Source organism: Protopterus annectens, chromosome 8.part0, assembly GCF_019279795.1.
Source record: "Protopterus annectens isolate FY-2018-M chromosome 8.part0, PAN1.0, whole genome shotgun sequence".
Taxonomy (NCBI): Eukaryota; Metazoa; Chordata; order Ceratodontiformes; family Protopteridae; genus Protopterus; species Protopterus annectens.
This window is the reverse complement of record NC_056741.1, coordinates 758,316,053-758,338,292: the sequence shown is the minus strand read 5'-3', so window position 1 is coordinate 758,338,292 and position 22,240 is coordinate 758,316,053. Positions and strand designations below refer to the sequence as shown.

At 38.1% G+C, this 22,240-nt stretch overlaps 1 protein-coding gene across 1 annotated transcript in view; it reads right to left on the bottom strand.

Annotated features, from left to right (window-relative positions):
- The window catches only part of SAMD13 (sterile alpha motif domain containing 13), a 344,770-nt gene that overhangs the window by 64,187 nt on the left and 258,343 nt on the right, over nt 1–22,240 (bottom strand). The window contains exon 3 of the mRNA XM_044080228.1: nt 10,300–10,411. Coding sequence (XP_043936163.1) covers nt 10,300–10,411 — 112 coding nt within the window. The remainder of the gene's footprint in view (nt 1–10,299; nt 10,412–22,240) is intronic.

The window sequence follows — 22,240 nt, the reverse complement described above, 5'->3', positions numbered from 1 at the left end:
CACTGGTTAATTTGCCAAAAAGATCTGTACATAGTCTTCTATGGCATCATATTGTGTCTCATCACATATTGGGCTTCTGGATAACATGCAGCCATGACTAATTGCTTTCCAAGCACATGAATTGCTCTGCAATTGATACTTCTAATTTTCATAAGCAGTCTTTCACATCTGGGTTGGTACCTTTTCCAAATCATAGAAATTAATCAGTGGAACCAGTGGTTTCCAGTCAGTCTGGAATTGGAAACTCTCTAGATCCAATAGGTATTTGGGAACATTTCACATGCTCACACTTGCAAGTCACTTCCTCTCTCTCTCTCTCTCTCTTCCTGTTAATACTTCTGTAAAGCACTGGTTAACATTCTGGAGCAATAAGCTACAAGGTATATCCAGATGAAGTAAAGCAAAATCTAGGAAATATCTACTGTCACTAGAACTCATAATTGTAACTTTTGTGATGTTATAGTAGGTAAGAACTGCAGACATTAGTATCTGTATAACCTTACTGAAAGCTTGGACTTGAATATTTTCCCATGACAAGGATACACCTTTCTTTATTAAGACTGACAGTGGATGTAACATCGTGTACAGATCTGGTACAAATTTGCCCAATAAATTTATCATGCCTAGGGCCTGATATAGCTCATTTACACAGATTGGAAATTTTAGCCCCACTGATCTTTGACCTTGCTTGAATCTGGTCTGATTCCACTAGCACTTATGCTATGACCAAAATATTAGATCTCAGACTTTCTAAAACAGCAGTCTGAGTCATTTTAATGGCTTGAAGCAGTGCTTCCAATCTCTTACCACATGTTTTTATGTCAGGACTGGACAACAATAACACATTCATGCTCTTCCAACAGATTGCTCATCCCATGTTGAAACCGTTCTGGTGCTGACGTTATACCAAATATCAGTTTTCATATCAAAGCAAACAATCCAAAAGTCCCACAAGCCAAGGTGTAGTGATTAGTTCAAATAAATCCACAAAAAAAACAGTAGTGAAGGCAACACACGATCTCTTCTAAAACAAAACAACTTTTATTCAGATTAAGCGCTTTCATAATGTAACCATTACTTCTTCTGGCACAAAAAACTGCATAGAATACTCAGAATTTTATATACAAGCCAATAAAGCACTTCCAATCAAATAGCATAAAAATCCCTCCAAAATGCTAGCTAATTAAATTAAAGTGACAGTTTCCCACATTCATACAGCTGCATATTGTCAATTACACAATACATATAACCATATATATTAACCATCATCCAAAACCATCTGTAATTTTTTTTTTAAAACATTTCTAAGATACATATATCAAGGACAAGGGCTACAAAATCAATGCTTAAGCTTCTTAGCTTTAAATACTGGCTTAAGAGGGACCATGTCATTTAACTCAAATCCCTGATGTGCCCCTAAACATAGAATCCATTTCAATACAGTGGATTCAGTATTATTTGTCATGTCACCCAAGATCACACTATCTGGGTCAGCCTGAAGAACTTGAAATAAAAACTTGTGCCTATCGGCCTCCATCAATAAATGCTTAGCTATGGCACTGTAGATATGGCCCATGTGGTCTCTAATTCTTTCCCTAAGTCGACGGTTGTTTTTTCCCCACATACAATTTAAAACAATATTCAAAATGGGCAATAAACACTACATTCCTAGTATTACAATCAGCAGTGCATTTAATCTGCCAAAGATGCATGGTGTCAGGATGGGTCTAGGACTATTCACTGAAAGCACATTTCACTGAAACTCAAATGACTGTGCACAAATCACTGAAAGCACAATTCACTGAAAACTCAATTCATTGAAACACATTTCACTAAAAGTTATATATGGCCTTTTCTCCACGGTAGTGTGACCCTGGAGTTAGTATATATAGTAAGGGGGGTGTTTGGATATATATTAAGTTTAGAAAAGAGTAATTTATTGAAATTGCAAGTATCCATGTGTATAGTTCAAAATATTTAAAATAGTCGTGCCCCCCACACCCCCCTTACTATATATTCTAACTCCAGGGTCGCACTACAGTAGGGAAAAGGCCACATATAACGTTCAGTGAAATGTGTTTCAGTGAATTGTGTTTTCAGTGAATTGAGCTTTCAGTGAATTGTGCACAGTGAAATGTGTTTCAGTGAAATGTGCTTTCAGTGAATAGTCCTAGACCTGTCAGGATGCCTGAAATATTTAGATTCATCAATAAAAGAACAGAAGGTGCAATCTCCACACCTTTGTGTTCCAGTATTCATAGTATTGGAAGGTCTTGTATTCCTGGGGTAACACAACTGTTGGTTGAGATTCAACCTATTCTTAAAAAGGAATTTAGGTTTATTGCCTGTGATTCCATTGGTCTCATCATCTACAAGAAGAATGTGCCAATTCCTGTTTATTATTTGTTTAACTAAACCTATATCATGAGTATAGCGTAGAAACATAGGAACAACTGAACTCTCATCTACTTTGTGTCTCAAAACCTTATTCCTATTGGAAAAGTAGGGCTTCTCCCTTCCTTCTCTTTCATGTCTTACTCTTGAATAAGCACGGTTAATTTCCTTTCTTGAATAGTCTCTGTTAACAAGGGCTTCATTCAAGCACCCCATTGCCTGTTCAAAATCTGTGTCTAAAGATGACAATCTTGACAACCTTAGTGCTTTTCCTTCCACTATACACTTAAACGTATGTGGTGGGTGCATACTGTGTCTTTCCAAAAATGAGGGGTGATCGCAATCCTTCCTGTGTATACAAGTGTGTAAATCTACTCCATTTCAAAATACTGTTACATCCAGAAAACTAATCCTCAACGCTGAGCTCTGACATGTAAACTTTAGAAAATGACTACTCTTATTTAAGTAATCAACATAGTGCACAAATTGCTCATATTCACCCTTCCATGCTATAAAAAGGTCATCTACAAACCTTGTATAAAATCTGACACTGGAGTCACCCGCTACTTGTATGACTTCCATCTCCCACTCCATCATTATGAGGTTTTCATATGAGTTGGCGCAACTGGTACCCATTCCCACCCCAGCTATTTGCCAATAATATTTATCATCAAAGAGAAATACAGTGTGCTCTAATACCAGTTCCAGAACCATACATATAAAGTCTACTCTATGCTCTTCATAAGATCCATGCCTAAATAGACATCGTTTAACCATTCTCAAACCTTCTGTGTTTGGAATACACATGAAGAGGGAGGCTACGTCTAAGGTTACAAACAAATCAAAGATATTGTCTGCCTGACCTGATGTAAATATATACAAATCAGCTAGGAAGTCCCTTAACACAACCTGATGCCCATCTAAAACTTTTCTAAGCTCTTTATCTAGAAATATGGAGATCGGCTCAGTGAGCCACCCTGCACCTGCCACTATCGGTCTAAACTTAGGCTTAAGAGGATCTTTATGTATTTTGGGAAGGCCGTGCATGCGAGGTATGAGGGGATTATCCACACTGAAATAATTCAACATTTCTTCAGTTAAATAACCCAAACACATACTTTCATATAGTCCTATGAACACTGACAATCATTTTTTGAATATCATCTATTGTAACAGGTTTATACACATTTAAATCAGAAAGCATACTTTTCGTTTCACTAAAATAAAAGACTGCATCTAATATAACTAAAGGCCCACCCTTGTCAGTAGGATGAATCACAATGTCCTTATTGTTCTTCAAATTAACAATGGCAAGTTGCGCAGCTTTAGTCAAATTACCATTTTTTCTTAACATGCCCATTGTCAAAACTATCATACAATTCATTCTCATATGCTTGCAGAAATATTTCAACATTAGATAGCAAAATACGCACAAGTATACTTGGTTTTCTATAGACAAATACATCTCTATCATGTCCACCCTTACAAAACTTCCTCAAAGCTATATTCCATGCAAAAAGCTGTAACTGGATTAGTACATCACTAAAATCAGAGTTCATTGTAGGTATAAAGTTCAAACCTTTTGAGAGTAAAGAACACTCAGCTGATGTCAATTCATATTGTGAAATATTCCACACTAATCCTGTCCTTCGAATCCCTGCATTTTCTTCAATGCTCTTGTTTGTGTGTTTACAGGTGGATCTTTCATTTTCTGTCCTCCTGCTTGCACGCCTATATTGAAAGACCTTTTGCGTGCCGCTCGATAAGGCAGAGCAAATATTGAAAAAGCCTGTTCTTGAGGTTCCTGCTGCCCTGATAAAATTTTGCATCTCACCGCCGGCCCAGATTCAACCATGGAGGAGGCGGAATCCACGTTGTGTTTTGAAGGTAATTGGACCAATGGGGTGGAGTACACTGATGGAGGAGTTTGGAGGAGCACGGTTCCTGGGCCAAGTAAATACATGTTGATGCAAGAAGTCATAAATGTCTTTTGCAAGTTTTTTCTTCTTTTGTTGCAAAAACTTAGTTTCATAAACAGTCACTTTCTCAAGTAATTAATTTAAGTAAACATCTGCCTGTTCATCATCTAGGTCTTGTTCAATCTCGGATTGCCGGCATATCACATTGTCACACAGCTCCTTCTCAATTGACTAAAAGAAATTAATAAGGAGCTGCATATACTGCCTACTAGTTTGTAAATTAATTTTTTGCCATTCAGCCAACAACTGTGGAAAGGTATTGCCGTAAGGAGGCATATTCAAGACCCTAAGTCCTCTAGGAACAATACATTTATTTAGACAGGCTTCAAAATAGAACCGCTAGTACTGGAGCCTTTTATATTTAAATAAGTCATTTTCAAAAGTTCTTTTCAACTCAAGTATCTTAATGTGAGGTATCTTATCTTCTATAAAAGCTTCAGTTGGATCAGGAAGGTTGCCTGTTAGTAACAGATTGTGTTGCTCCATCATGCATTTACCCAGTCTCTTATTCACCAATGGTGTGTTAGATAGCTGAATTTCATCTTCAGAATTTCTAATATTGCCTTCCATCATACTCATGACACCAAAATGTATCAAAGCAAACAATCCAAAAGTTCCACAAGCCAAGGTGTAGTGAGTAGTTCAAATAAATCCACAAAAAAACAGTAGTGAAGGCAACAGATGAACTCTTCTACTTTGGTTTTACAAACAACAGCAACATTTCCCCACCTTGTTCCATTTCTTACACCACCTGCCGCATGCAGCATACTCAGACTCAGCATAAACAGTTACACTGCATGCATTCCCCAAGCTTCTCATGCACACATATTTACTTTGACTAGTATCACGTTTTTTGCTGAATATGCAATATTCTTTGTGTTTTATCTTGAAAACATCATTTACTGTATTCATGTTAGCATTTTGTCTTTTTACTACTTCACCCCCTGTAGCAATCTAAACTGCATTTTCCAAAGTTAAATTTACTTCTAGCTGTAAATTTTGAGACACTTCAGTATTAGGCAACTTAATGGCAGTTCTAGTTAAAATTTGTTCATCTTCAGTTTTGTCAAACTTGCAATTTTCCGGCACTTCATAATAATTGCCTGACAAAAGTTTCAACAGCTTAGCTTGAACACATCTGTGAAAGCTTGCCTTTTCAGGAATATTTATTTTTGGCACAAAGCATTCAACACGCTTACTTATTACTGACTTATATACGGCCCTCAGAAAATGAAAATGAACTGTAAATGGCTTCCACATCTTTCACCACAGCATAAAGTATTTACCTAGATTTCTTCATCTTCTTTATCCAGTGTGTTCGCAACTAAAAACATACAAATCTCTGCCTCCACAATGGCCAGGTGAATGGCTTGACTAAGCTGAGCAATTCAGGTAGATCAGAATGGTGGTCACTCTCAGGAGTAGGAAAGAACTAATAGACCAGTGAAGAACATGGATGATGGTCAAATGGGGGACAGGTGAGGGTAACATAAGATAAAAAACTGAAAAACATTGCATCAAAACACAAACTCAATAAACTTCTTGAAACACTGCAAACTAAAACACTATCTGCAGTACTTCTTGAGGGAGGCAACCCCCAACACAAGACATAATACCCCAAAATGCTGCACAAACGTACCTCTTAACTGGCCCTAATTTGTAGGAATGCCAATAATTATGGCTTAAAATTTTCTCCATTCTAAATGTAGAAAATTCTGAGAAGTTTTTATTTAATAGTATATGTAGTTGTAAGCACTCCTAGATATCTTCCCTAATTATTTTTTGCATTGCCTCTAAGTTTGGAGGTAGAAGGTTGACAGCTATGCTGCCTAACACTGTATCAACCTCTAACCTAATACTAAATAAAACCAAGACCTTAGAACTAACTACAGCACAACCCCCAGTTTTACCCTAAGGTAAGTGCTGTTCAGATACTTACAAAATAAAATCCAACTAAATGGCATTTTGTTCAGCTTAATCATCAGACAAATCGCATTTGTCAGAAAATGGCTGATGCACCCTACCAATGGCCAAACTGCTCACAAACAAGTAAACTCGTAGCTTTCTTGACTAGTGTTCTAGTGTTTCTTAAGATGCTGTTCTACTTTTGAGTTATGACATAAAAGTTATTAAAAAAGGGAGAGACACTGCATAAAATGTATATGTATATGTATATATATATATATATATATATATATATATATATATATATATATATATATGCAGATTGCCATTACATTACATATCAGAAAGAGGAATGACTTTACTTAAATGGAAAATGAAACAGAACCCTAACACATTAATATGTTTTTCCTACGTTTTCTCAGACATATCAGCAGCTTTGTAAAAATGCAGGAGCAGATCATAAAATAATTAACAGCAGACTGACTATATCACATATAAGGCAAAGAGTAACAATAGGATTATTCTTATGTTGTTGTTGTTGTATTCATTGTAGTCATTTTAATAACCAATCTCTAAGAGCGTTGTTAAAATGGAAGTCATCTGACCATTTGGAACAGAAAAGGTATCCCACATATTATTAGTTCAGACATTACTCTAGAGCTAACATCCAAGTTTAACTGTGAACCCTGCTCCGAATAAAGATACAGAAAGGTCACATAAATGCTTTTACCGGTAACTGGTATACATTCTGAGGCAGGCATGCTGATAAATAAGAACTGACAGAAGTGAAGTTCAGCTCTTAGGGAAAAATAAGCATTCCATAGAGAAAAATACACAGCTGCCTTAAAGAGGGGAAGAAGCACAGTTAACTCTATCAATGTAATTCACAGAAATATGCATCAAGGAAGCCTGCATTTTTAAGTACGAATGGGTATAACTACAAGGTTAAAAATTTCTGGGATAAATCAGGACAGGCAAAAGTTTTGGCAGTAATATAATGGAATACAGTAAACCTTGGCAACATCACACATGCATAGTTTCTTAACAACACCAAAGACCTACTAAAAGAAAGGGACAAGGCATGGGAACACTGGCTAACTAACAAAAGCAATGACAACCTTCTACTTTTCAAACAACTTAGGAATAAAGCCAAATCCCAGATAAAAGCTGACAAAAAAGCCTACTACATCACTGCACAGAAAAGAAACAAAAACAACCCCAAAAATTCTGGGCCACTATAAACAAACTCCTGCAACCTGGTAGTACGTCCACCCCCAATCCTACCACACCCCCTTCAAATCATAACATCGCAATATATTCAATTCCTTTTTCATAAACACAATTCACTCACTTATTGACCATGACCAAAACATCACTACTACAATCCCCATAGCCAACAATGAGGGTGTAAACTCCTTCTCCTTTAACCCCGTCCCAACCCATACCATAAAAAAAACTACTCAGCAAGCTCAAGCCCACCAGCCTAGCTGCTGACAACCTCTCATCAGAATTACTCAAAGCTGCCTTTGAAGTCGTAGCCCACCCCATTTCTATCCTCATCAACTGCTCTACCTCTGAAAACCATGTCCCACTTATCTGGAAAGTCTCCTATATCACCCCACTGCATAAAGGTAGCAACTCTACCAAGCTTACTAATTACAGGCCCATTGCCATTCTTACACCCCTCTCCAAAATACTAAAAAAATGTATTCACTCCCAGCTTCTAAACTACCTTCTCTCCAATAACCTATCAAACACACAACATGGTTTTTGCCCCCACCACAGCACCACAACTGCCCTCCTCAGTTTTACTAACACAATAAATGAACACAGAAATCAGAATAAATATATCTCATCCATCTTTCTAGATCTCTCAAAGGCATTCAACACAGTTTCACACCAAAAACTGCTGACAGAACTGGCCACATTACATCTCAGTCATTCTTCCCTAGCTTGGTTCCACAGCTATCTAAGCAAACGCCAGCAGACTGTTAGATGGCAACAGGAGCTATCATCTTTGCTCCCTGTTAACATAGGAGTTCCACAAGGCTCCATATTAGGCATCCTACTTTTTACCATCTTCACAAATCAGCTCCATAAATCCACATCTGTCACCTCTGTCATCCAATATGCAGATGACTCTACCCTGAAATGCTCCGCCCCCTCTCTAACACAACTACAGACTATAACACAACAATCCTTCCTAGAAGTAGAATCCTGGCTAACTAACACTAACCTCATACTGAACCCAAACAAGACCAAACTCATGCTCTTTCTGCCCAACAAAACACCCAATCTCTCAGCCACTTTTCAAATCCACTCCTCCAACAACACAATCATAAACACCAGCGCACATACCAAATTACTAGGTGTCACAATTAATAGCAAATTAAAATTCGACCTATACCTCTCTCAAACCATTAAAAAACACACATCAAACTAGGCTCTGTTTACCGAATTAATCCTTTCCTAACTAGCCATTCTAGACTAAGCATTGCCAGGACTAGTTTCTTATCTACTGTTCTCTATGCTTCTCCCATCTTTACAAACCTTAACAAAACTGACCTTACCAAACTTGAATCAGCCTATAATAAAATAGCCAAGTTCGCCACTAGCTCCCCATATAGGTCCCACCACTGCTCTGCCCTACAACAAATAAATTGGCTAGAATTCCCACAACAACTAACCTATACCCAACTTGTCTTCACTCACCAACTAATATATGAGCCAAACAGAACCCCAGCCCTACAACAATTACTTCAACCATATGACAACACTCGGCAACCCCGATCCTCACACAAAACACTCCTCCAAGTATCCAAAAGAAACAACAAAGCCGGCACATTTCTAAACTTTGGAACTCAATCCCTCAGCACATCCTAAATGCTACCAACCTACACCAATTCAAAACTCTGCTCAAAGACCACCTCACTAACAACTGGCTCTGCTCATGCACCAAGTCAGACTAATACCACATAAGCTCACATCAAATTTCATCCCCTAAATTTTATAGTCTCCATGTATACCCTACTCCCACTGTTAACACCACCTATCAACTACCTACAATAAGAGTATAATTTGATAATTTCTTTTCTTTTGTAAGGGTATACATATGTACACGTATTAAAGTATACTCAAATGATTAACTAAAGATGGAAGATCAAAAAATATATATATATATATATATATATATATATATATATATATATATATATATATATATATATATATATATATATATAAAACTTTACTATATTGCAATAACTTTCTCCTTTTCACTAAAGTGCCTATTGTATATTGTACTTTCTTTATTGTCTCTAGATATTTCTGTTAAATTCTATGTAAAACTGACACTGTACCTGTCAACGTTGTTCTTGTTTTATTGGAGCTTTTCTCCCCAGGCATCCACTGAAAATGAGCTCACACCCAGATGGACTATCCTGGTCAACAAATGCAAAATAAAATAAATAAATAAATAAATAAAAATGATACTACACTATTTTAGCTGAATTATATAGTTCTCTTCCTGTTTCAGAAAAAAATACATTAATGAATGTTACATAGCCCCTAAAAAGAATGGAACCACAAGCAGAATAATGTTAAAGGTTACAGATGAATGTTAAACTGATCTTTCCATCCATCCTCAACCCCTTTGCCATTTTTGCACATGGGGTTGGGGTGTCACTTCAGCAGTGACAATTATCTTGAGCCAAGGTTTACACTGCTGGGTGGCTAGCCCTGCTGTGGTAATTCATTCATACCACTCACTCGCACACATGCTCTCACCTATGGCCAGTTTAGAGAGTCCAGTCTACCTACTGCATATCTTTAGAATGTGGGAGGAAACCAGATCACTCAGAGGATACCCACATGACCTTAGGGAAGACATGCAGACACCGTACAGAAGGCACCCCAGCCAAGAATCTAACTGGAGAACCTCTTGCTGTGAGGTGACAATGCTAATCGTTGCACCACTGTGGCCACCTCATGTTAAATTGTTCTTTGTAATATTATAATTTACCTGTTCTTGAAAAGCAGTAGATTGTTCTTCAAATCCCACTCTTTTAAAATAGCTAACAACATCTTCAACAGCCCAGTTAGCAGGGTCAGGAGGTCTTCCATTTTCTACAGACCTAAAAGAACAAAAAATTATGTGTAGTTTAGCAATGATTAAACAACATGCCTTTACAGCAACTGAGGACAAACGATCTGCCATGGTTCCTATATTAACAGCTTTTGAACTACCACACTGCATTGTTTGTTATTGCTTCAGTACTTACACACTGCAAAGGCCAAAGTGTCTCTCCTATAGGCAATACAATCACTGCACGCTTTGTAATTTTTACATTTCTATCTTCTTTCATTGTCTTACTTGTACGCAATGCAGCATGCATTGTTAAGGGCTGATAGCAGTAGCTTGCTCACCTAGCACTGGGTGCCACTATGAAACACAATATCTTTTATGTCCAGCAAAGACGCTTTTTTCTACCACTGCTGCTGCTGCTGCTGTGGTTAGCTTCAGTCTTTCTTAATTGCATTCTCCTGATACTCCCACCCTCACTAGTTCTAAATTGCGAAAGCCCCATAATATAACCCATGCTATACTGGAAGAGTCTACCTTCCAACACAGCCCTACACATGGAGGGCCTCTAATTCTCCATGTGAAGCTCTTAGGAGAGTGCACATCATCTGCCAATGAGAATGACTTGGCAGATGAGGCTCTGTCATACTGAGACTTGCAGTGAATATTTACTTTCAGATTTTAACACCCTGTTGGTACTGGTTGCATCATGCCACCATTTGTGGGCAGAGCTGGATCATGTTCAAATGTGACCATAGGCTGGCTGATGCTCCTCACTCCACAGCCATTCCAATACCCCATTACTTGGCTGTCTTTCCCCAATTAGCATAAACACTGTTGAAAGCTGTCAGTATGCATAATATTTTTTTCATTACTATTACAATGATTACAAAGATTTGGATTTAATTTAAAACTTTTACTTCAAATTTTATAGCACAAACTCTGATAGCCACACATGTAGAACAGATGTAGTATGAGCAACAGTAAACTTCTCTTCCCTTCAAACTTACATTCATAGAAAATGCATTGAAACTCACATTCATTGAAAATTTATCTGGCCAGTGGTGGATTAAGTGTACCATGGGCCCCTGTACACAATTTTTAACACCATTTATAAATGCATGAGTTCCTTGATTCACCTTCCTCACTGTTTTAAATTATATTTCTTGTCTGATATAGCAACACGTCTTAGATTATGTTTTAAGTTTGTAGTTTTGAGCATTTTTCCAGTATACTGTGAAACAAAATGCATAAACCAATAATGACAAAAGTACCCATGCCAAGACATCTCAAACACAAAAGGCCACACAGACTGCTGTCATTATAATCCACCAATATCCGTACTTGACTACTTCCATCATGTGTCTGACTGTAATAAAATAGCTACAGTAAAGTATTCCAGTTTGCTTAACACAAACATACACTAGATCTACAAAGAGACAAATTACTTTTTAACTATCAGCTCAGCACAGTCATTTTTATCCAAGACATCCCCTAAAGCCATCAATTACAGCTACATTGTTGACTGCATCCTTTTCAGATGATAAAATCATAAGATGCTTTCATCCACAGAGTACCTCACCAGCAGTTACAACCAGTTTCTTGACAGTGTACACCCCTTACTGCTATTAAGAAATAAATTACATGTACTTTATTGCTAGCTTATAGTGAACAACATGAAAGTGTATACAGATCACTAACGTCATACCATAACATCCAGTAATGTGTAGCACTGTTTAAATAAAACAGTATTTATGAGATTATAAGAAAATAAGAAATATCACCCACCTGATAACATATGCTAAGTCAATATGCACAATCTCTGCAAAAGTAGAAGTCACCTGAATAATTCCATATTAAAGAGAACTATTACTAATGCATAGGTTGCAGTGGGTAAACAGCTTTGCATTGCATTGCTTCATCTACAAATGCCATGCCTGCTGCCCTTGAAGAACTAATTGTCTATGCTACATTAACAATGGTGTGTTGGTGATATTGCCTTAACATTTCCTGAACTAGATCAACTACGCAGCAGGGAATGGCTGGCAAATAATGATAACAGGTTCATAGTTACTAGAAATGCAGTCCTGAAGATCATTAAGGAGCCTAGTCCAAATTCCCATTTGCTCCAAAGCACTTTGTGGTAAAGTGGCTTGCTCAGTGTAACACAGTAGGTCAAAGAAGGTGGAAAGATTTAAACCCTGTACCCTTGCCACAGGAAGCAGCTCATTCACAAGTCAGATCATTAGACTTCTGTGCTAACTGCCACAGTAACTGCAGCTAACTGAATGCTGAAATTCTTTATAGTCCGATCTTGTAAAGAAGACTGTATCACAGTAACATGCAACAATGACTACATAATGGATGATGATGAAGTTCGAATGGTTCTGATCATCACTCCAAATAATACAAACTATGTGACTTGACACATCAACACCTTTGCAGTTGCTGCAGGCTGTAAAGAAGGCACTGCAAAACATGCAATATGTTTAGACTACTAAAATGCAGCATGTTTAGACTATATTACTCAATCCAGGCCTATTAATAATGAATTAATAATTTAGTGCAATGAATAAAGTAAAATAATTAAAGACAATATGAATGCTGCAGCAGCTTTTGCTCAACACACAACTCATACAAAAATCAGAAATATTACTGCATGTAACATTTGATGTGGGATATACATACTTACAGGACACCTACATCTCAGTTTTGATCTCCCTACATATTTTCTATCATCAAAAATAGCTATCCCATCTTACATCACTCAGTCCAGGTCTGATCTAATTGAATGGCTAGTAATACTGTACTGTTATAACATACACTTCCAAAGTCAACAGAGCCATATTGTGGACAAATAGGGCCCTATACACAATATACAAATATCCCATTATTTGGCCGTCTCTTCCCAATTACCATAAACACTATTCAAACCTGTCAGTGTACATACTAATTCCTTTTTTTTTCACTTTTACAGTTATCACAGACATTTGGATTTTGTTTAAAATGTAGATTTCAAATTGTACAGAGAAAACACCGACAGCTATTTTTTAAACAAAACACTCTCATATTGAAATAGACTTAGCATGAGAAACAGTAAACATCTTTTTCCCTGGAACTCACATTTAAAACAAAAAGTGAGAAGATCACTGAAAAAACAATCAGTAAAAACAAAATGAAAACTCAAGCAAAGCTAGAACTTCCACTGAGTGGCCTCCCACACCTCTTGTATCAGAGGCATATGGGATATATGCAAATGACCCTTATGAACACCAGGTGTTTCAGCTAATTGGTGATTCACATTTAGTGAAAATGCATCTGACAACCTGTTAAACTGCAAGAGACATGCTGAAATTCATACTATTAATAATAATACCTATTTGTTAAACAGGTAGGCCCACAGTCCCTTTTTACTAGTGGCCCAGAAACAATGCTTGGTTAAGTGACTTCCTCAAGATCACACAGTAAGCAAACAATGACTGAGGGAATCAAACCCTGCACCCTCAGAACTTCACCTTGTAACCTTAACCTCTACACAAACTGCCACAACTACACCAATTGCCAGAATTATTGTCTGTGTGAAGGGTGCAGGAATTCAAAAGTCAAATGTGCAATACATTTCCTAACAGCCTGAAACTGCCCAATTGACCCAAGTAAACATTAAAAAATTAACAGTTAGGAACTATTCTGAGGCAATTACTTGTTATTTAGTGATGGTTTGTCAAAATGTAAGGCCCTCCAAACCCCAGGAACACACCCGCCTATGCTGAATTGCTCTCAGAAACTCTGTACAGCCATGTCAATGGTTGCATGGAGGCTGCTGTACCTACCAGAAGTAAGCCCAGAAACAAACCGCCCTGGTGGCATCCCAGATTAAGTAGGATATACAAGAAAATGGAAAATTTATGGCAAAAATCAGGAAGGGTAATTCCCATAAAGAGAAAAACTCTCTCATCAAAGTAAATAGGCAAGTAAAAGGGTTAATTAGGTCAAGCAAAGTCATTTTTGAGGTTAAGATGTCCTTCCAGGTGAAAGATAACCATAAGGCCTTCTACAGCTATGTCAGGAACCTCAAGGGCAGCACACAGCAAAGTGATGAACAGGTGGTTAATGATGCCACATTCAATTAGCCTGGCAAAACAGCAAGCTGACAAATTCAGTTACAAATTTACCCCCCTCTCACCCCAACCATCGCCCTCAATAATATCTTCAAACATAATCCCTCCAATTATTACTAGGGAGCATGTACTGGCTGCACTCACTAAAGCCAAGGACATGGCTTAGTGGGCCCTGATAGCATCCCAGGTTGCCTCCTGAACAGTCTAAAATATGACTTAAAAGGACTCCTGGAGTCATTATTTAACTACAGTCTTAAAAAAGGCTTTGTGCCATGTGGATGGAGGACTGCAGTGGACATCCTCCTTTATAAGGGAGGACCTTCAACAGATATTGGAATCTAAAGACCTATTAGTCTGACTAGTCTTATTTGCAAAGCCATGGAAAGAATTATCATGGAAATTATCAGCAAGGAAACAGGAGACCTCCAGACACTGGATCCATCCCAATTTGGCATTGTCAAAGGAAGTCATGCTTACTGAATCTGACAGACTTCTTTGAAAAGGTCAAAAAGGCAATGCATGAAGGGAAAAACTGTGCCTTCTGCCTACTTAGATCTGGCTAAGGCAATTGATACAGTACCTCACTTAGGCACTGTCAACAAACTTACAGAACTAGGTATAAACTCCTTTATAACACACTGGATAGCTAGCTGGCTCACTGACAGTACTCAAGAGGTTAGAGTCGGTGAGGCCACTTTCACAAAGAGGTAGATCACCAGTGGAGTCCTCCGGGGCTCTGTGCTAGGCCCACTCCTCTTCGGCATCTACTTCTCAAATGTTAAAGCCAATATCAAAGTCTTTTGGCTATACATATTCACAAATGATTGCAAACTGGCAGTAGTCACTGAATTTCCTCAAGATGAGAACACCGTTCAGGAAGGTCTAATACAGATAAACAATTGGTGCCAAATCCATGGCTTAAAACTCAGTACCAAGAAATGCATTATAAAGTTGATTCACTAGTCAGAGATCTGGAAACTCATGTACATACAAACCTAGCCTTTGACTAACCTGTGTCTAAGATGGTAAGAAAACCCTTCTATGTTGCTCAACTTATAAGCAAGGGAGCTTATAAGCTAGGTCCAGAGAGGTCATCATACCACTGTATTTCTCCCTCATCAGGCCCATCATAGAGTACAATGCCCCCTTTGGTATGTACCTGACCAGACATATGTAGCAACTGAAACATCCACAAAGGTTTCTTACAAAAAAAATTATGTCCTACACTGATCGCCTCAAAGCCCTGTTTCTTTACTCTGTATCATACAGACTTCTGAGAGGTGATCTTTGCCTGGCATACAAGGCATCTCTGGTCCCTGTTTTGATAAATCTTTTGCACATCTGCAAAACAAACAGCATATGGACTACTAGATTAAAAGACTTAAGTTTTGTTTGCAACATAAATTGAACATGTTGGAGAGACAGATGTGTTTCTCAGAGAATTCCCATTCATGTGAAAAGCAGTTCCTCTCTATCTTGGACCAATGGGTGGGTAATAGGAAATTCACACCTGGTTAGGCTCGTATGACTCTGATGGACAGAAGCAGTCAGTACATCACCCTCACAAATCAAATATAAATCAAATGAGTGGGTCACATTTTTGGTTGCATGGCTAGGCTTTTTAGGGCCCTAGTATACACCTATGAACCTTTTTCAGGAGCAGCCCAAGTAATACTGTTTGATGAAGTAAATTGGTACAGTCAAATAGAAAAAAAAAAGAAGGCTGAGAGAATCAAACCATGTACTACAGGAATCAGCTGTTTAACAGCTCATAACCCTAATCATCTGCATTAAGTGCTAGACAAACTGTTGTAGCCCAAACACACTGCATTTCACATCAATGTTCCTGCAAAAAACAAGCAAATTTAAAAATGCATTCATAGTTTAAAAGAGGCTTGGTAATTGGAGAGTATTAAGGCTCTTGACCTCATATATAATAAGGTCCAGAGTTTGAGTCTGTATGAGTTACTTAACTAGACAGACCTTCTAAGTGAGGTATTTTACATATACATACACACTCAGACATGCACAGGCATGTGCAGCACAAACACATGCAGACATACAAACACAGATGTACAACATGAGCACAAACACACACACACACACACACACACACACACACACACACACACACACACACACACTAACTATCACAGTCTTGAACCATAGAATCTTGAAAATCAAAATCCTGAGACCATAATATCGAAAAACTAAAACACTGAAAAACACATTATCCACCTCCTGACCTTGATCCACTGCAGGACCCATGTTAGTATTCATTCCTGGGTCCATACCCCTGCTGGACCCATGTTAACACTCATTACTTGCTTAGTATTTGAGACTTTTAGACATTGTGTTATCAGTGTTTTGGATATTCGATGTTATGATCCCAAGATTTTGATTTTTAAGATTGTATACTTCAAGACTGTGATAGTAACCCACCCCCACACTCATACACATTATTTGCCATCACTAAAAGTTCCATAAAGATTTGGGTGCCTTCTCCTACAGTTATTTGTTTTCTTAACATATTTTGACATTATGATTGACACTGTTATGAAGGCACAGTTATTAGTTAAGGAGCTGACAGTATCATGAGCTGAAATAATTCAAATAGAGAGTGTTAAACCGAAAATCTAAAGGGCCCTGGTTCAATCTTAGGTTTTGGCAAAAAATCTTTCTGAGATTTCAACCTTTCTATGCAGACTTTGGGAGTACATATATTGTAATGTCTGAATTTGAACATGTGTGTACATGTATGTAAAAAATGAAGGTAAGGCAGAAAAAAATGGGGAGGGTAGAGGCTGGCATAATAGGTTAGCTGCCTTTGCAGGCCATTATAAGCCTAGCCATTTTCCCTTTTTGTGCTCAAAATAACCTATCCCATTTGTCTATAGACTGGCCTTGCTCATCCTATGGTTGATAATTGCATATTACCCTTAATGAATATAATTGGGATCATACCATAGATAATTTGAGGTCACCCATGCATGAGATAAAGCATTTTGGAGTTGCCTCTGTCTATTAGTAGTACAGGGGGCGGTCCTGTGGTAAATTTTCCATTTCTATCCATAAATTTAAGTTGTACTTGAAAATGGGCAGGGATGAACTTTGCTTTATATGGGTGGGGAGTCTGTTCCACAGCAGCAGCATTATTTATTTATTTATTTGGCATTTGTTTACCAGGAAAGTCTGACTGTGTCATGAGGTACCCATTTTCAGCAGAGGCCCAAGGAAAAAAATCTCCAGATACCTATGGTCAATAGAATGAAAAACTAGATAGACATAATAAAGTCAATTAGTTTGTCAGAATGAGAACTTAACAGACATAATAAAGTCATAACATTCAAGCACAACATTTGAAAAACTACACATTAGTTTGTCAGAATAAAAACTCAACAGACATAATAAAGTCATAGTGTTTAACCATAAATTATATGGAAAGCCTGATAATAGGAAGATGCAGCATTAATTACACAATAGATGATTATCATAACGATTATTAATATTCTAGAGGTCATGAAATATGGTAATATATTATGCTGGAGAAGGCGTAGGAGTAGAGAATGATAGGGTGTGATAGAGGGCATTGTGAGTAGGAATAGATGTGGAAAAGGTATGAGTGTAACCTCAGGGGAGTATGTGTAGAGGAATGGAGGGTAGGGTAAGTTAGTAGTGGAGAAAGAGAGAGCAAAGGTAGAAAAGGGGTATAAAAGTACCTCAGCCTGAGCTCAAACAGGAGCAAATCCAAGCTTTGTTGAACTATTCACTTACAGAGGTTTTAAAGGAGTGCAGGTTAGTAGCAGTTTTGATAGTTAACAAAGGGAGTTCCGTAGCTTTGCCACACAGCAGGAGTAAAGGCTTAGACTGGGGTTTTGTTAAGTTTATAAGTTGTGAGGAGGTGTTCTTATTCAGATCTGAGATGTTTATTTGAGATATAACAGTTGAATAATGGGATAACAGCAGGACAAGCTAGTAGGTTGTGGATGATTTTGTATACCATAGTAAACTGTATGTATTGGAGGTGGAGGGAAGAGTTCAAGCCATCTTAGTATCCGCTGTGAAATATACCTGTCCCTCCAAACCATTCTGTTGATGTTGCAGAAGAGGTTAGATCTCTAGACAGAGTATTTTTTATGCCATTTGACTTGCTGATGTGTAATACATCCATTAGTAATGGGTTGGAATATGCCTTGTAAGCCAGACACAGGTCACCTCTTACAGTCTGTAGAATACTAAGTGTAGTGACAGGACTTTGAATCAGTCCATGTAGGACATGTTGTTTAGGCCTTGCATCCTTTTAGTAAGTTATCTCTGGGTGTTCCAGCTGTTGCATGCATCTGGACAAAAAGGGCATTATATTCAGTGATTGGCCTAATGAGGACTGAGTAAAAATAACGGTTAATGTGTTTACTTCACACATACATAAGGTACAGAGTTTGATTCTCACCTTTGCAAGAAAATTGGCTATGCTTAAAATGGCCTGTATAGGCAACTAGCCTAGTACTAACCTATTAATCTATCCTGGAGAGCAATGAAACTATGTAAGGGGAGCTATTGTGATATGCAATATATTGAAATATATAACACGTCATTGTTAGAAAACAGCAAGGAATGTTGGTGGAATACTAGGATTTATAGGTAAAAGCATCGGCAATAGAAAATGAGATATTTTTCTCCCTCTTTATATAGACAGATATCAAAACACATTCTGGATTATTGTCTATTCTCTTCTGGAGAGAATGTCAGCATAATTACATAAACAACGCAGGCATAGATCAGTGGAGAGCAAGAAAAATATTCATGAATTATGTTAATATCCATAAAAACAGAGAGAAAGAGAGACTGCAATGCTTATCCTGTACACTCTTAAGGAAAGGAAGCAGAATACACAAGATAAAAACGTTTAAGGTAATTAAAGCAATACTAAATGCAATATGTGTGCCATCATTAAGAAAACAAAATGTATTATGAATAGAAAACACTGCTTGAGACTACAAAGTGAATAGCTTAGGTGAATAGTCGGTAGTGAATGATTAAAACAATGTTCCTGAAGAAGAAAAAAGGTCAAAACACTGAATCAGTTCAAGAAGACTTACAAAGTTCAAGACTCACAGACATGCAATGCAGAGCTCTGAAAGGACTATGTCAGAAAGCACCAATGCATAACACAAATAAATACTCATCATTGCATATGAATATTGAGATCCTAGCACTTCACAGCACTCATCACTACTCAGCTCCAAAATGAAAATCAGTAACAATAAAATGTATCTTCACTTATAGTTTCATGGTCTGTAGCAGAGCCCAGCAATGAGAACATGCAGGGCAGAGTCCGTGGTTTATGAAATACCACAATAGTACAAGACTAGATCCTGCACAATGCAAGTAATAGTTCAGGCAGTCCACAAAGCTTCATAATGCTAAGAAAGAGAAAAGAATGCTCACATGAATTGTACCAAATGAATATTGTCCAAGAAGTGGCTAAGAACACATGACCACTACTATGGGTCCAAATCTCTGGTTGGGAAGGGCTGTATAAGACAATATGAAAAGGGAAAAAGCAAGCAGAGTCATACACATATGGGAAACAGATAAGACTGTTGTAGGTGGGGGTGGAAAGATAAAATACAATCCTCTTTTTTGGGGATAGAGCCCCCTTTAAAGAAAGAAGGAATGAGGTGTATTTATGTAAGGGAAGTCTATGCAATGAAAAAGACTATAGGACATAGTGTGGGGGCAAACACCCAAACTAGAAACACTACAGGCAAAAAGGGTGGCTTTGCATAGAAAAGGATGAGGTGACAATAGCTGGACAAGTAGATATAAAGGATAGATACATGGTGATAAATTGGGGGAAGTATCATGCAGAAGGTATATGGCAAGATGCACACTACAAAGGGGGTCACACCAGTTAGGGAATAGGGAAGAGTGTCAGCCAAGGGGGTATCAGAATGACCTGGAGGGCCACCAGTTGATGATCCCAGTAGGCACTGAGAGGTACTGGACCTTCAGTGGTTAGATGGCTAGGGCCCACCAATGAAATGAATTAATTATTCAACATAGGAAGACCTGTGTATGGCATAAACTTTGGCCTACCTGATGCTTCACTACACCTTCCACCGCAGTCTCAACCATCTACTGCATCTGTGAGTGGTCCATAGGTGGTAGGAGATGAGTGGACACGTTACCCCACCCTAGTGAGGCACAGAAGTATACATCATCAGATCCACCATAAGCTGCAACAGAAGGAAGTAGAAGTAAAGCTGCCTGGGTATGATGATCTTCATCTTCCCTATCTGGTGGACCTGCACAGCAGAGTCACAGTTGTAAAAGTGCAGTGATTGTGACACTGAACTCTAAGGCATATAGCAGTGATACACATCCCATCTTATAGCCAGCTGTTACCACATCCTCTGATACCCTTTTTATTAAACTGCATCTGTTTATAAGATAAATAAAAAAATGCACATGTTATTAGTACCTACAAGAGGATTATGTACTTTACTAAAAGAAAACAAATAAAAAATACACATACAAAACATCTTTGAGTTCTCCCGTTGTACTCTTTTAGATATGCAGCACTTTAGGTCATCATAGTGGTGTTTGCAATTTTCTACAGACTGGTAGCTACCTGAAGCCTTGATCAGTATGACATCAAGGTCATACAAGCATCCACCCTTAAGAGTCCATTATATGGGCCCAGAATCTGCTATAAGAAAGGAGTATGAAGGGAATAAAATAAAGAAATACATCTATCTCTTTCTCATACCATGAAGGAGCTCTATGCCTGTAAGTAATACCAGTGACCTATGTCTCATAGGATGCTAAACACCAAATGATACACCAAAATGGCAGAAGTTTGTGTAAATACACATGACCAGATCCAGATCATGCATTAGCACACCATCCCTACCACAACAGGCGAATAGCCCTACACACAGTCACCAGCAAAGTTACAACAGGCTGAGGTTATTAAGTAGAACACCATCAATTCCACAGGAATCATTGAGGTTTGACTCCTCAGGGAAGCAAAGTAGCACCAGAAGATGGATATCCAGTGGCTCCCTATCCATGTCACATAAGGAAATGATCACTGACACCATCTATCCTTCCAGTGATAACACCCCTACCTTCCTTCCCAGGCAATATATGTCCCCCTCATCCATTTCATGTTGTCATCCTTGTATTTCTGTGTTCCCATGGCCACTATGCATCTGCTGACCTGCTGATCTCTGTCCACACCTTCTTTCCTGTTTCTCTCACCCAGTTTGCAATGACTGTCTTGAGTTACTGTGTCTACTAGCATGACATGCAAATGACAACAACTATGGCTATGCCTATCCTCTATCCTATGGGGTGCTAGAGCTACAATCGCATACACAGTAAAACCAGACAATTGATTGACCTGAAAAGCATGATGGGAAGAAACACTGCATGTATCATGTTTATTATGCTGCACCATACACATCATGGCTCAGAGTTGTTAACTAGCCACTTTCACCTTGCCATTGCTGTTGTTTAGCACCTATCACTGCCTAGGAACATCTGCTATACATAACTTATCCTGCTGTTGATGACTATCACTTGTCTGCCTGTTGCTGGTGAATGGTGTAACATGGCCACTACTTCAAGATGTTGATCTTTTCAATGTAATATCAAATTGTGCTGTATGGTAATGGTTACAGACATCTTGCTGAGTGCATCAGGCAAGTACTGGAGGGAACCCCCAGATACATCAGGTATTGAAACAATGCTTTCAG